General features: G+C 31.3%; 2 protein-coding genes across 2 annotated transcripts; both read left to right on the top strand.

Annotated features, from left to right (window-relative positions):
* Positions 1-5,323: 5,323 nt before the first annotated feature.
* Positions 5,324-10,955, top strand: TRIADDRAFT_51564 (uncharacterized protein; the record flags this gene model as incomplete). Its single annotated transcript, XM_002108508.1, has 9 exons — positions 5,324-5,380; positions 5,589-5,720; positions 5,842-5,952; positions 8,226-8,275; positions 9,221-9,326; positions 9,455-9,561; positions 9,656-9,836; positions 10,098-10,271; positions 10,893-10,955. 9 exons carry the CDS (start codon positions 5,324-5,326, stop codon positions 10,953-10,955), a joined length of 981 nt encoding a protein of 326 aa, XP_002108544.1.
* A 1,764-nt stretch (positions 10,956-12,719) lies between these two features.
* On the top strand, positions 12,720-15,361 carry TRIADDRAFT_51563 (uncharacterized protein; the record flags this gene model as incomplete). Its single annotated transcript, XM_002108507.1, has 7 exons — positions 12,720-12,773; positions 12,977-13,108; positions 13,227-13,337; positions 14,154-14,202; positions 14,648-14,811; positions 15,071-15,244; positions 15,317-15,361. 7 exons carry the CDS (start codon positions 12,720-12,722, stop codon positions 15,359-15,361), a joined length of 729 nt encoding a protein of 242 aa, XP_002108543.1.
* Positions 15,362-15,683: the final 322 nt, after the last annotated feature.

Raw genomic sequence — 15,683 nt, 5'->3', positions numbered from 1 at the left:
ACATTTGGCTATAGATATTTTAATAGGCAAAAATTTCACTTTTTTTTCAAAATGTGACATCAGAATAGTAAATCATTCTCACATGCCAATATTGTACTCTTTCTTTCCCCTCCATTACATTAATTATAAATTGTTTTCGTAAGCCAAGTTTTTAATGCTTTTCTGCCATATCACATTAGCTTTACTATCATTAGGTTGCAAATTCCATCGGCAACTATTTCACTGCTTTATTTCTTCATCATCATAGATTGTAAACTATTTAGCATCGCTTATTCGACTACGGCGAATCTCAAGAAGTAATTCATCGATACAAGAGTAAAAAATTGGCCACAACTGTAACATCTTGATAGTATTGGGGCTATTATTTGGTTCAATACAGCTAAATCAATGGTAGTGAATGTCTTAAGATAGCCATTCTAACCATTTCTTTAAGCAAAGGGATACAGACGTCATTTTTACTTGCAGCATTGGCTGTTAAAAAAAGACTACACTTGATACTTTTAAAACAATTCGATAGTCGTAAGCCAGCCGCAATCCTTTAATTTTTAATGCCATTTTTATCCTTCTACAATGAGAAATAGATATAATATTGATCCTAAAATTTTTTGCTAAGCGCAATTTGAAATCTATTCTCAACTCCTACCTCCATTTATTGTCTAAGATTCACCTTCATCAAGGTAGGAATTTATTCTTTAGATCAATACAACAGCCTGGTGATTATTTTCGGTTTTGGGCGTTAATTTAACGTTTAATGTTACAATAGACTTTCATCAGCTTAAAATAGATATGGAAAGAAATTTGATGTTATTGCAATAATTCAAGTATTAGCAAACTCTTAAAAAATATTCGTTAAATATCTTTATAGCTACAAACCAGTTAATCTTTCAGATAAATTTACCTGCTGACATATATAATTATACAACATCCTGAAAAAGAAAATGGAGACATTAAATTATAAGGCGCAAAACTCTTTGACATAGTTAAACATAAAGAAAAATTGAGTTTAACTTAATTGCACAGAGCGTATTCATTTAATATGCAACTGAATATGTTACCTTAAAGCTTTCCCTATATAAAAAATTATCGAAACTGATACAATTGCTAAATCCATATGAATTTACGAATAATTCATTTGTTAAGAGATACTGGCTTTAATCGATCATTTTCAATAATGTTATAAGAGTAAATTCAATTTGTGAAGTTGAAGGAAAAGATGTTTATTCTTCTCCTCAACTAATCATATTCAACGCTATCTATCACCGAAATGAATATAACCTTGCAAATTGACAATCCTATTTACATCGAAATTCTATGATCGCATCATTCCTATCATCTTAATAATAGTTACGAAAATTTTTATTTTCCTTGGCAATGGACTACCATATAAAACTATGCCTAAAGTGTTAGTACTGTTCAACATGTTAAAATTTGGTTTTTATGAAGTAATTAAAGTCCTATGCTTATCGGCTATCTATGAGATACGAACACTGTTTTAAGGTTGGATAAAAGTATATAAAGTAATATTCTACACATATATAATTGAAGACCTCTAAGGAATTTCATTTATTGACATGTTTTGGCTCATTCACTTTACGATGTTGTCTTATAAGAGTGTTTTTCAATCGTTTGTTTATGTACTGAATTTTAAAATAAAATATGCTACAGTGAAAGCAAATGTTCTTTTACCGTCTCCAACACTATTTTACCATAGTTTTCTAAATTATTTGCAGATTTATGCTAGTATAATTATGAAACTAGAAGAGCAAAGTGTTCTTTCGTTATCTCTAACGAATGTCGAGCAGTTCTTCTCTGTTTTGTTGCAAGATTCATCTGACTATATAAGCAGAAATCTTCTAGCACCAACTCTAGTAGTATCGTATTTTTTTGCACTTTTTGAAAGTTTATGCGAAATTTTAGATCACTAGCTAAACACCTATAGACCGATGATTAGGGTTTAGATTTAGTATAAACCTCAATTTCAATGCAAAAACTACCGATATCACGAATTAATTGGAGGCATTCTGTGAAATACTAAGTATTCCAATAGTACTACGGCTTTCTTCATATCTGTAAAAAGCTGGAGGCTTTAAAAAAATTTGATGCAAAAAGCGTAAATGCCTTTTTATATGAACTAATATAATTTTTGGGTAAGCGTTAGGAAAAATGACAGATATTCCTAGTAGTACCTTCTTATACTGTAGTTGATGAAGGATTCATGCGAAATAGGTTCGTATTTTTTGTCTTTATTTTTAAAACTATCAATCTCAGATAATTTCGGAGTTAGGATTGATTACTAGTGACTTCCACATTAGTATGTCCGATCGACTTTGGTTCATTAACTTTACCTGTTCCCATTAACGCCTATTTTGCTGCTTAGAATGAAATTGGAGGTAACTAATAATTATAATTGACGGCATCCTGTATCGTATCTGTAGAATCATAGCAGATCATATACTCAAATTTTATCGACTTTAGTACACCAATAGATACCATGATTCTTAGCAGCAATCAAGCTTCCATGCTTAAAAATTAATGTCGTTATAGATTATTGCGCTATAGCATAATAATTATCGGTCTACAATTGTTCCATTTAGACGTTAAGAGGATACCCCGCTAAGCGATTATATTCTATACTGCTTAGATTGAAATGGGGTAAGTAATAATTCTAACTAAAGGTATCTTTTATTGTATCCTTAGAATTATAACAGATCATAAAGGCATGTACTATCGTATCGGCTGCAACACACTAATAGGTACCTTTATTCTTGAGCTGCAAGCTAGTTTCCGCGCGAATAAAATTAGTGTCGTAACTGAATATTACGTTAAGATATTAGTAAGCATTAGTCTACAATTGTTCCATTCAGACCTTAAGAAGATTCCCTGCTAAGTGGAGTAGCTGCATTCTACAATGACTACAATAATTCATGTTAAAAGAAGTAGACAACAGATCTTGACGGGTTTACCGTTACGGCTTAGCTAATTCATGCTTACAATATTAACATGATCAATTCTCTTACTGTAGAAGAATAGACATGGAATAAAGCTTCGTTGTTTTACCGTTAGGAGATGATTATTCCTACATAGTTTCTTACAGTATTATCCAGAACAAAAAAATGATTTGCTAAACCATAATTTCGGCTAGCTGTATCAACTACAATGAAATCTTTTTGAAGAACGCCGCTAAATCTCGATTGATCATAAGTAAGGAATCCATCATATTACCGTATGTAATATAATACCAGTAAGGCTTTGTTTCAGTTCCTCGACATGTTTTTATTGATGGAAAGAGGAGAATTAAAGTACCTTATTGATCAATTCTAGTTTGTAGACGAGAACTGTAATTTTTTTGGCGAGATGTACACTACGTCAAAACATATAAATTCATTACCAACTAGACCATGATCATTTTATTTTTGAAGAAACTACAACAACGGAGATGTACGGTAAGTAACAAGAATCTATCTTAAGGTGGATTAGAATCGAAAAAACCTTGCTGACCATTGCTAGATTGTAAAAGAGAACAACAGCCATTTCGTTTGATTTTATATGAGGAATAGACATGGTCAAAACAAAAGTGGATGACCGATTAAGTTGACCGAATAAACTTTGCACATTTCATTTTTTTAGTAGAAAACGACATGCCGATAAATCGTGATCATCAATTTGTAGGAATATAGATTCTATGGTGTGATCTCGATAATTACAAGTGAGATGGCAGCGCTAGACCTGAATTGGCTAGCTGTCATACAAATCACATTTAGGCGGGTGTAATAAAGTACAAGACTATAGGATTATCGAGTGCTGTTAGTGGATAATTTAGAGAAGATAACTGCAGGCTAGAATGAGAACTAATCCTGCACCACGTCGCTTTACTGACGGAGCATGAGTCACAATATTGTTACTTAAAGTAGCAGTTTTAATAGTCCTAAATGAAGGATATAAAAGGCTGACTCCTTTAGGAAGGGAGCTCAGTCTAAGATCTAGCTATGTGTAGTTTTACATGGTCTAAATTTACTATATTAATATTTTACAAATGTTTGAAGTAAGAAAACAATTTTATATGCTACATTTGGAGACATATTATATTATTGAGTAACTGTTTAAGGCCAGGATAGGAAAAGTACTTTATTGCAAGATTTTAGAAGTAAGAAGCAATCTTAAGATAAACTCGAATCGAAGAACCATGTTAATCATTTCTACATCGTAACCAAGTTCAATATAGATTGTAAGCAGTTAACATGATGACGCTAGAATTAGATCAACTTAAATGGGAAAAGAGTAAAGTATAAATAATGAGAAGTACACCTATAACCCGTCGCTTTGCTGACGAAGTACTACAACATTACTACTTAAAATAACCATTTTAATAGTCTGAAATGAAAGATGTTAAACGCTGACATTTTCAGGAAGAGAGTTCAGTTTAAGATCTTGCTACTTATAGTTTTACTTGGTCTAAGTGCTAATTTGATATTGAACAAGTATTTGAAGTAAAACCCGTAAACTATTCTTATCCACTGCATTGAGAGACAAATTATTGAGTGATTGTTTCAGAGTAGGAATAGAAACAGTACTTTATTGCAAGATTTAAGAAGTAAGAAACAATCTTATGATGAACTTGATTCAAAGAACCTAGTTGATCATTTTTAAATCGTAACCAAGTTCAATATACGATATTGCAAGCTGTTACATGATGACGCCAGAATTAGATCAACTTGTGAGATAGGGAAAGAGTAATCTATCAGATATTACGCCAAATTTTATGATACTATTCACTTCCAATAGAGACGAAGAGACGCTGTTTTAGTCGAATTTATCTTTAATCGTTATCGTTTTGTTCATTTTAGAGATTAATAAGCTGGTAGGAAGCTATAAAGAAAACAGATTCTAGTCCATATTGGACATCCTAGAAATTCATCTCGAAATCCTGGTGTCAAAATGAAGCTTTTTAAAGTGAACTTATAGATAGCAAACACCGGCATAAAAGTTTTTTCACGATGGCCTGCCTACTGCCCTCTCCGCCTATTGTCTAGTGCTATTGTTCCCCTCGTGGAGGACAATACCTTCGATTTATATTCATTCTTCTTATCAGCCTGATCGATATCACGTGATGGAAGTCACAGTAGGGTGCCCATTCATTCGTTTTCTTTATCTAATAATATTAACATGGAAAACTACCGTCAAGTGATGCCAGAGTTAATTTTCAAAACACTTTTAAAATTGTCAACGACACTAGACTGTTGCTCCTAGTTTTGACCAATTTTGTGCCACTCTTCCGTGGCAAGATGTCTTTATTTCATGCCGATTGATACCATTGATTAAAAACATGGAACCACGGTCTACAGGAAATATCCAATATGAAGATCAGGATGAGCCATGTCACGTAAGTTGTAAAAACTTGAAATACTGTAGATTAATGCCCAACGTCTCGTTCCATCACTGATGATAGAATAGGCTAAAATAGATGATTGCTACTGCATTTAAAACGCTTGTTGAAATACGGATAAGTGATAGTTGCAGCCACTATGAATAAGGTAAAATACTAATTTTGGCTTTGACATCATTTTATTCGGTTATGGATACGGTATTAGGGTGGTTGTTGCCCTTGGTTGAATTGCTTTTCAAGACTCTTTCGAGCTAGTGTCATCTATGCTGATGTACCTAAAGCAAATGATTATTCACCAATCGGGGATAACGATGATCAAGCTCCTCCATCGGACTCTGTAAGTTCCTTGAGAGATGACTATACGGGTATTGAGTTTTACACAATCAATAATGCTATTAGAAATGGATAGAATCAATTTGAGTTTCGGTGCACTCAATATAGTTCGCATTCTGATTTAGGCGATTCAATCAGCCATTAAGAAAGCGTTGGCGCTACCGGGCTTCTTTAGCACTACGTATAGAATTACTATCGATGGTAAAGTTTCAGCGTTTAAAAAATGGAAACCAGAGGTAAATTCTGTTGTAGATCATTTAATGAATGTTTCTATTAAGATATTCTATTCTCAATTGCTATACTAGCACTTGAAACTATACGCCAGTTATAATAATTTAAACGAATTCTTAAATTCATAATGATATATCATGGTCTGTATCAAAACAATTTTTGTTTCTAACCCAAGTCAGTCAACCCCATCTAAAGTTGCTCGTAGATCATTTTAACTTGGGAATAAGGGGTTCGAACACAATTATTTGCTCACATTTTACCTATCTTAAACAACGTATTTACGTTAAAGATATTCAAATTGGTGATGTACTATACTGTAGACTTAAAACAAGGTACAACATCTACATGTTTTTACCCTGATCAAACCAATAAAATAGGCATTTCGTATCGTCATTCAGCCCCAAATTAGCTTAATATTAAAATGATGGACGGAAAATAGATAGTCCTTGGTATTTGAAAGACGAACTTAATCGATGCAATAAAGTAAGGTTTACAGGAAACTGATTCTTGTTTTATTTTTTGGAAAACACTTTATTACACATAAAAGAGGATGATGCTCGACGACGTCTATCCCACACTTCCACTATTTTAATTTTTCCATAAACGATATTAACCATTTTCATTCGTCACGCAGTTTACTATCAGTTTTTAATCCAAGGCAATTTAAATTCTCTCCATTATCCAACTAATGAACATTGTGATCGGTTTACTAATCAATTCCATTCTTTAATCGTTGATTAGCAAATACTTCATCAATGAATTGAACAAACTATGTGATATAACCGTAATATTGTCTAGACCAACACTGTTTTCTGAACAGCAAGAAACTGAACTTTCTATTTGTCGATATGGCCATTTTTCTCTTCTAATATTTGCCAATTAAAACTGCATATTCAGTTTATAAATTAAGAGAAATATTGGATCTTTTAGAGCAATGAAATTGACTCTGTCCACTTATAACGAATCTCTTACTGTAACCACTTTTCTCATCTAATATTTTCCAATTAGAAGTACATGTTCTGCTTATAAGTTCAAAGACAATAGTAGAAAGGTTAGAGCAGTAAACTATCATTCTGCTAATAGAATGACACATTAGAAAACTAATAACTAAAGGAGCGCCTTGAACGATTCCATAAATTTCCCTTCCTTTATTAAGTACTTAGTTGACAGCATTAATAATGGCAACTAATTCCTTTATAGTAATCATATATTTATTACGTTTTTTTTGTCTTTCTCTTACCATAATTATCAACATTGATGTAAATAGTGTAATACTCCATTCCATCGGCACATCTTTGTATAAACTAATTCATCGTTATGAATAACTACTGTGTTTCTGTTAAATTGTATTTAAGCCAAGACGATTTTGATAGGTTTTAAATGATATTAATTCGGTTTATAAGCATAATAATCGTCACTGAAGTTGCCGATCAGTGCAGGGTCTTGCCTTTAAGACAAACTTTAGGCAATACGACTACAGTATCGCAATATTAAAATGGTTAGAGCAGTAAACTTTCATTCCTCTGATACAACGACACATTAGAACAGTAAAAACTAAAGGAATGTCTTGAACGATACTATAAATTTTACTTCCTTTTTCAAGTGCTTAGATACACAGTACTGATGGCAGCATCTAATTCTTAACATAATGGTGAAATTTTTGCGTTTTTGTCTTTCTTTTACCAAATTTATCAACATTGACGTAAATAGTGATATTCCTTTGCATTGCTGCATCTTTATGTACGGTAATTCATCGTTATAGAAAACTATTTCCATTAGATTGGATGTAACCCAAGATGGCTTTGATAGATTTTATTAAATGGCGATTATTATGCCTATAAGTATAGTAATCGTCATTAAACATGCCTATCAGAGCAAGGTTTTGCCTTCAAAACAACTGTAGGCAGTAGCAAGAGTAATTTTTAGTACTGTAGCACGACCAAAACAATGTCCTTTAATCCACACTCCGTTATTATCACTTACATTATCGCCAAAAGGTTTCGATTCTTTGGTATTCATTCTTAAACTCCACAGCTATTAGCAAATAGAATTACTACAGTGTTACAAGAGTTTATTGATCGAATTGTTCCGAAACCTAGTTATTGTTCTCTATTCAGCATAGATCTTTCAATTTTTGGATGTGTAACCTAGTTAATCTAGAATAGTTAAACCTATCGGGGATAGAGCTAAAGCTGACATTATTAGTACTTTATTTTTTGCTGAAATAGGAATAAAAAAAATTTAACGGAATTTCTGATTTTTTGTCGTCCAAAATTAGATGAGCAGTTATTTATCGGATAAAGATCAATTGATAGAGCAATTACTCAGGTAAGTTCTTTCAATAATACCATCAGATATTGATGAGATGTTATTTACAAGATAACTATCTTGCAAGAGTAGATACGATTGCAAAATGATTCGATTTCTGGTCGTACATTAAGTATAGGTTAAAATATAAGTTTGCCATAGGAGCGAATAAAACTCTTTATTATAATTATATAAGTACTTAGCATTAACTAAAGAAGTTTATTGCATATATCTATAGATACTGACGCTAACTATAGGTAAATATGATACTACAGTAAGCTTTAAGAACAGGAAGTAGTCGAAAATGAGAAAGCTAATCAGACTAATATAAATTAAGAAAGTTCATTTCCATGATACTTTCGATAAACATTTTATCCAGTTATAGCTGCTCTATGGGATTAAATAAAATTCTACTCGATTATTTGAAAACTAATTAAATAAATCCAGTTTAGGACATTCATTCCAGAATCTTTTCGATATTGAGGGTGCTTTAATTAACCAGTTTACTAGTATATTATAAAGTAAATAAAACTGTATTACATAATGAAAGTGGAGTAAAAGTACTTACACACGACAAAGTATATTGTAATCATGTTAATATAGATTAGGAAATTTTAATTCATAATTCTATCGAAATGTGTGATATCTCGGGTAGACTGCAAGAATACTGCTAGAGTAGAAGCATTTCTGCATGATGAAAAGTATCTGCCATGTTAATATCTATTAAGGCATTTCCGTTCACATTTTGATAAAATTTTAGGTAGATGATAAATTTGTAATAGAATTAGTTAATATTTTAGAGCATGATAATGCAAGCCATCAAAGTATTCCCCTGTTTAATATCTTAAAAAAAGAATAAGAATATACAATAGGAGTAAATGCAATTGAAATTGGACGATATCAAGGCACCAGTTTTAGTAACATTGCTTACACTCCTCATCTTTCTGTATCAATCTTTTTCCATAGGCTAAATCATGAAAGCTTACGAATTACATATTCTTACCATGTTCACCTTGGAGGTCTATTACAAGAATATCTACCTTATTCACTTCGGCAGCTAATGACACTAAAAGTTCAGTATTTACTAAACTTTGGATTACATTCTGATAACCATAGTAATTTTAATCCTTACAAAGCAAAATCAAGGCACTCAATGAAATTATATGCCTGAATTTTTACGGTATATCTTTAAAAAAATAGGGAGATAAACTGCCTCAATGTAAGGAACGTCTTTCAATACTTAAAGATGTTATCAACGGACTTTGCTACTTGCGCGATAGCAACGTAGTTCACAATTGCTTAACAAGGTAATTTTAAAGTGATACTACATCTCTTGCACTGCAATTAACTAAAGCTAGACTGTTTTAATAGCAATCTATAATACATTTTTCTATCTACCAGTACCAATGTCTTGATAGATAATAATGGATCTGCCAAAATAAGTGATGGATGTTTAGATTTCACTGGAAGTGTCCACGCGCAAAGTACCTTACCATCTCATGTAGGCAAGATTGGCTATTGCTGTAATGAAGCTCTTTGTGGTAAAGTAATTCCTGCAAACGACATTTATAGTTTCGGGGCTGTAAGTAATGCATTTGGTATAGCATACAGCAAATAGACACTTTGCTAATATAGGTATCTAATTATATGTATTTAGATCTGCTTAGAATTGGTATCTGGTGAACCGATTTTTGTTAAGAAAAGAAGGCCATCTATGCTAGTAAATACTTTCACATTATCGGGCATTAGTTGAGATTTCTTCCCTAAACTATAATAATTAATCAGTTTCTTTGAAAGACTGATACAGAAAATGATCTAATTTGTTTTATGATATCTTTATTAGAGAGACTATTTAATGCATGCATCTCATAAAAACTGGAAAAAGTTGAAAGATAAGCGAATTTCCTGGAAAGTTGCAATTACCAAGATAGATATCTACCGCCCAAGAAAGAAACTTTTGAATTTAGCTGCTTGGTGTCTAGCAGAAACAACACAAGAGAGACCACCTAATTTTGAGGTAGGCAAGACGTACGAATAAGGGTATCAAAGATTACATTGATCAAGTTTTCAAATGCTGTCCATAAACTTTTTATATTGACAGGTACAGCGAACTTGTATCGACTTATATGAAAGATGGCCATAACAAATCTTAACCTCCAACTTTTATCAATCGTTGTTGCACGCTTAGTATTGACTACCTTTTACAAAATATTTTTCTTCTATTAATAGATATCCAAGGCAAAGCTTAAATTTAAGTTTGTAATTTACTTTATTACTGTAATGGTAAAGAGTATGTTCAATTCACTGCAAAAAAGGTATACAATATCACCACAACTGAATTAGTTGCTAAAATTTGTTACCTTTTGCTAACTTATTAATGTTCAATGCATAATTATTTTTTAAATGTTTAAAATAATACACAAAATCTATAGTGGATACCGTATATTATTGTGCTTCACCTCAGAAATTAACTACTAAGCTAATACATAAATCTTTAAATCATCGTGCTCAAAGATATTATCCTTTTAATTGAGTCATCGATCTAACAAAAACTTATTTTGATACTTGATAAAATGCACCAAATAGAATTTTATTTAAATTTAAGCTTATTCCAATAATGCGTATGTATATCACATAGGAATACATAATTTTGATCGAACCATTTATAAAATATCTGAATCTGATTATCTTGTTGGAATAGAATTCACTTACATGCTGTATCAAGTTGGGCTAGCTCCATCTCTGCTATAATTCTTAAGGAATAAAATTTCAATCATTACAAACTGATATAATAGAAGATAGATTTATGAATGATTAGGATAGAAGTAAAATGGAGTTTATTGGCTGGAATATCAAGAAATTGCAGTTTATCTTCATCCTATAATAGTAAATACAGTTTCAAATTTGCATAAGCAAGCCTTATGATTAATTTATAGAAAGCTTAAATCTTCTACACTTGGTTTACAAAGAATCAAAACAGTTTACAATATTCTTTGCACTAGATTTAAACTGACTACATTTCAATATACCATGGTTCAAGCTATATATCGCAGACAAGATTAAAGATGCTGAAGTTTAGCTTGAGCTATGTTTCAGGTTTTGAAATATTGATATAGAAAAGAGAACTTATGAAGTCATTATAATCGATCAAAGCTTAGCGACTGTCAAGAAACAGAATAAATATGTCGCTAACGGAAGGTTGCAATTATGAAATTGAATAATTTAAAGAGCCATAACTACCATGAGTGTTCCTTATTTCTTGGCTTATTCAACATTTAATCTTGATTGTGAAGATTTTTTTATTGGCTGTTATTTTGATGCGTTATTTGATTGCTAATTTCTCTTTAAGATGTTAGAACATTGTTCGCATCTTCTTATTATACTGTTGTCTAACTTTTCTATCTAATTTTAAGATTAAAATTCAAGACTTGCCAACTTTTTACTATTCTTGTACTATAAGCCAATAAATGATTTCCTCATTCTATTTTCTAGATTTATTGCGTTATACACTTCTTATGATTGTCATACAAAAATATAAAGGGGTTTATCAGATTTCTGATTTTTTTTTATAATGTAAAATAACGTGAATTACTTCGGTCATTTTTGGGAATTTTACGTTTTCAGATCGTGATGATTTTTACCATTTAAGCGAGAAGATCGCAGATTTTCTACGAACATTTCTTCTCGCTATAAATCATTTCTGTAATTTCTGAACATGTCCTTTAGCTTTTATAATCCCCTTTTTAAATTGATAACTCTATTTCTAACTAAATTTTCCCAAATTTCATTAAAGTAAAGATAATTTACATGGATCGATTTATAAGTGCTATCAGTGTAGCTAATACAGTCAGAGAGTATATCTGAAAGTTTGATCAAATAGAGCATTTATTCTACTTGAAGGCAGATATAATTCTCTATGCTGCATAACGGTTTCATTCTCTCTAAACTAGAAAAATAGTTTACTTTCAATTGAGAGCAATCTTGATCGCTAAACTGATAGCCAATACCGTGACTACATCTACTATCTATGTATTTAAGCGTTCATGAATGTACTGTACAGTAATTATTTATAACTAAATACTATCACGAACATAAATTACAAGCAGCTACAACATTTCACCGATTTTTTGTAATATATGAACTGATTTGCTCTAATAAGAACGCATCGACTGAAGAAACTCGACGACTTCACTCATTATGCAGTCTCATCTCTCCCATCGCGGAATTACATTTATTTCCACTCAGTATTAATTTATTGCTACAATTAGCTAGTTGACATGACGTGTTGAATGTATTAAAATCAGATAATTATTTAATTTAATCACGAGATCTGTTATTATTCTTCTTGATACATGATATTGATGTTACTTTGGGATTAATCATATGACTTGATTAGTGTTTATTTAGTATTTATTAACTCCAGTATTGCCTATGATCATTTTTCAACAAAGTACCGAAGGAGGACATGGAAGAGAATTACTTTATTAGTAATCAAGATGAAGATAATACTTGCTGTTGTGTAAGTAAATTGACAAAGTGAACGAATTAGTTAAGTTAGTATTGATTTTAAAATAGATTCCTAGTCAACAAATACTATTGAAAATTAGAAAAAATACTTTAGGTCTGTACTTTCAAATTATGTCTGTATATGCTTATGACGACATTTTTAACTGTAATAATTCCCTATTTCGATTTCATTGATAATATTTTGCAATCTTGTAGTCCTGTTGGCGATTGCTCTGCTCGAACTTTAAACCTAGTGTAGTCTATATTGATCCAGCTACTTCAAATTTCTCTGTTAACTCATATATCGACGACGATAGTGGCAACATCATGAATCCCGTACCAATTTCTGTAAGTTTTTACTTCCGTATTCAAAATTAAGTTAGCCTACGCGTGAATAATTTCATAAATTTTAGATCTACTATAATATGATCAACTTTTAACTATTCAATTATGCATATCAATTAAGGTTATTCGACAATTTATGAGAGAAAATCAAGGTTGGTCAGGCCCATTTAGTACTACTTATGAAATCGTTTCGGATAGAAAGTTATATGCTTTTAAGAAATGGAATAGTGAGGTGCATAATTTCTTGAAACAAGATAAATCTTTACTTTCGATTACAAGAAATCCAATTCTTGTTCAATAGCATCTAATTCATCAGGAGAAGTTATAATTTAACATCGTTCTTTTTCCCGATTAGTATCACGATTATTACAGGGATTAATTCTGCTAAATATCAACACAGTTTTTCATCATGAATTAAATATAAACACATTTATAACCAAATTTCAGGAATTTGCTAATTAATGACAAATTCTTAGATAGCCTGTTTTGCTTTTGCTCAATAGTAATCGAATTACGCCGAGAATCGAATCATATTTGTAATCTTAGATTTCATTTGCTCTCACGTAACACAGATTTTATACCTAAATGGACAGTTTATTGCCTATCGTAGCTATGTTGAATGCGGTATACTGTAGTAGCATTTTTTTAATCTCTCCAGTATTGCAGTCAGTAGCTAGCTAAGCCATATTCGAATAGGATATGATCTTTAATTTCCTTACTATCTATTATAATTATTGGTCATGCTACGTGACATACTTTTAAAGCTGTGAATATTTCTTATAGTAAGCTTGAAATCTAACACAAAACTTTTAATAGCATCTGATTCAGGATATGGCTCCAAATTTCATAGTGGTAGTGAATTATAGCACTTGGAAGCCAGCTTTTAATTTGTATAGTTATGTGATACCTCTTTGAATTTTTCTTAGGTCGTGCGAAATTATCTTGATGAAAACATAAATATAATCAATGATTTACTACGGTAAGCTCTAGTTATACGTATAGACTTTATAAAAGAGTACTGCAAAAACTGATCTTATTACCGCTGTAGGTTTATTATAATTCTACTGGTATTTTAATGCTTAATAAGGATTCCATAGGTAATTTTATTAGCATGATCATTGAAGCTTTATTTGTACTAATAGACTAAAGCATGGAAATATCAGAAATGTCTATGCTTACTATCCACTGCTTGGAGGCTTACTACAGGAATTTTTGCCTCATTCGCTAGAGACGAAATTAGCAGCAACAGTTTCGTATAATTCTTACTAAATAGCTAATTTCTCCTATCTATCGACGTTTTCAAAGCTGCTAAAGAAATTTTAAATTATCTTAGAGTACTTATTTACCAAAGTGTAAGGAGCGATTGTCCATATTACGTGATATAGCAAAAGGCTTACACCATTTACACGAATGTAAATTAGTTCACAATAATTTAAAGTGGTAATTCAAATAATTTACTGGCAATTGCTATGCATGAATGTTTGTATTTACCAATGTAAGAATTAAAAATGTTCATTTTTATCAGTGCAAATGTTTTGATAGATGAAAGAGGAGTGGCAAAGTTATCGGACGGATGCATATATCGCAATATTATCAGGCAGTCGCAGTTAACTTTACCTTGCCAAATTGATAAGATGGGCTACTGTTGCGAAGAAGCTCTAGCTGGAACAGTTACTTTCTCTAATGATATATTTAGCTTTGGGGCGGTAAGCAAAAATAATTAAGCCATACTTAAAGCTGGATTGAACTACACATAAAGATTTAATGATATTTTTCGCTTGCTATTGGAGTTAGATTTGCCTAGTTGTAGTTTCCGGAAAATCGATTTATACAAGAGACAGGAGACCATCTATGCTGGTTAGCTGTGCTAATATCTATAGTCTTGCAAAAATTGAAAATGTTTTTAGATGTTGTACATATGGCTAGTTTAAATCATTTTAGTGAGTTATCTATTTTCATTAACAGAAAGAGTACTTGTTAAATACTCCTTATAAGAACTGGAAATACCTTAAAGATAAAAGAATATCATGGAAGAAACAAATTAGTGTATTATATACTTATCGTCCAAGGAAAAAACTCTTAAATTTAGCTTCCGATTGTCTTAATGAAACTGCTCAAGATCGACCTAGTATCCAAAAAGTAAGACCAAATTAGAACTAGATGAAGTTATTACATTTGATTTTAAAGTGAATATTTACATTTGGATTTTAGGTATATGAATGTTGTCAGCAGTTATTGAATAAGATGGATAAGTAGTACTGAATTGTTATATCTCATTTCAATATGCAATAATAAAAAGTGGCGATAAGTAAAGATTATGCGTAGATAGTAAGCTAGATCCATAGATTTGCTGTAAAAGTAGTTACAAAATTTAATATCTAGTAAATTCGAAGTTATAAATAAATGAAGTAGTCCCAATATTCGAAATCGTTTGTTTTTATCCTATGCACTAATGATTTTTTCCTAATGAACGATTTTAGTTATTAAAAAAGCGATTTCAAATGCAGTAATTACAGTACAAAATAAAGTGATTATTAAATAATCAAGCTTGTAAAATTGGATTTTTGCTATACGAATA

This window comes from Trichoplax adhaerens, genomic scaffold, assembly GCF_000150275.1.
Source record: "Trichoplax adhaerens TRIADscaffold_1 genomic scaffold, whole genome shotgun sequence".
Classification (NCBI taxonomy): domain Eukaryota; kingdom Metazoa; phylum Placozoa; class Uniplacotomia; order Trichoplacea; family Trichoplacidae; genus Trichoplax; species Trichoplax adhaerens.
Note: the sequence above shows the minus strand (reverse complement) of the source record. Positions and strands in the feature narration are given on the sequence as shown.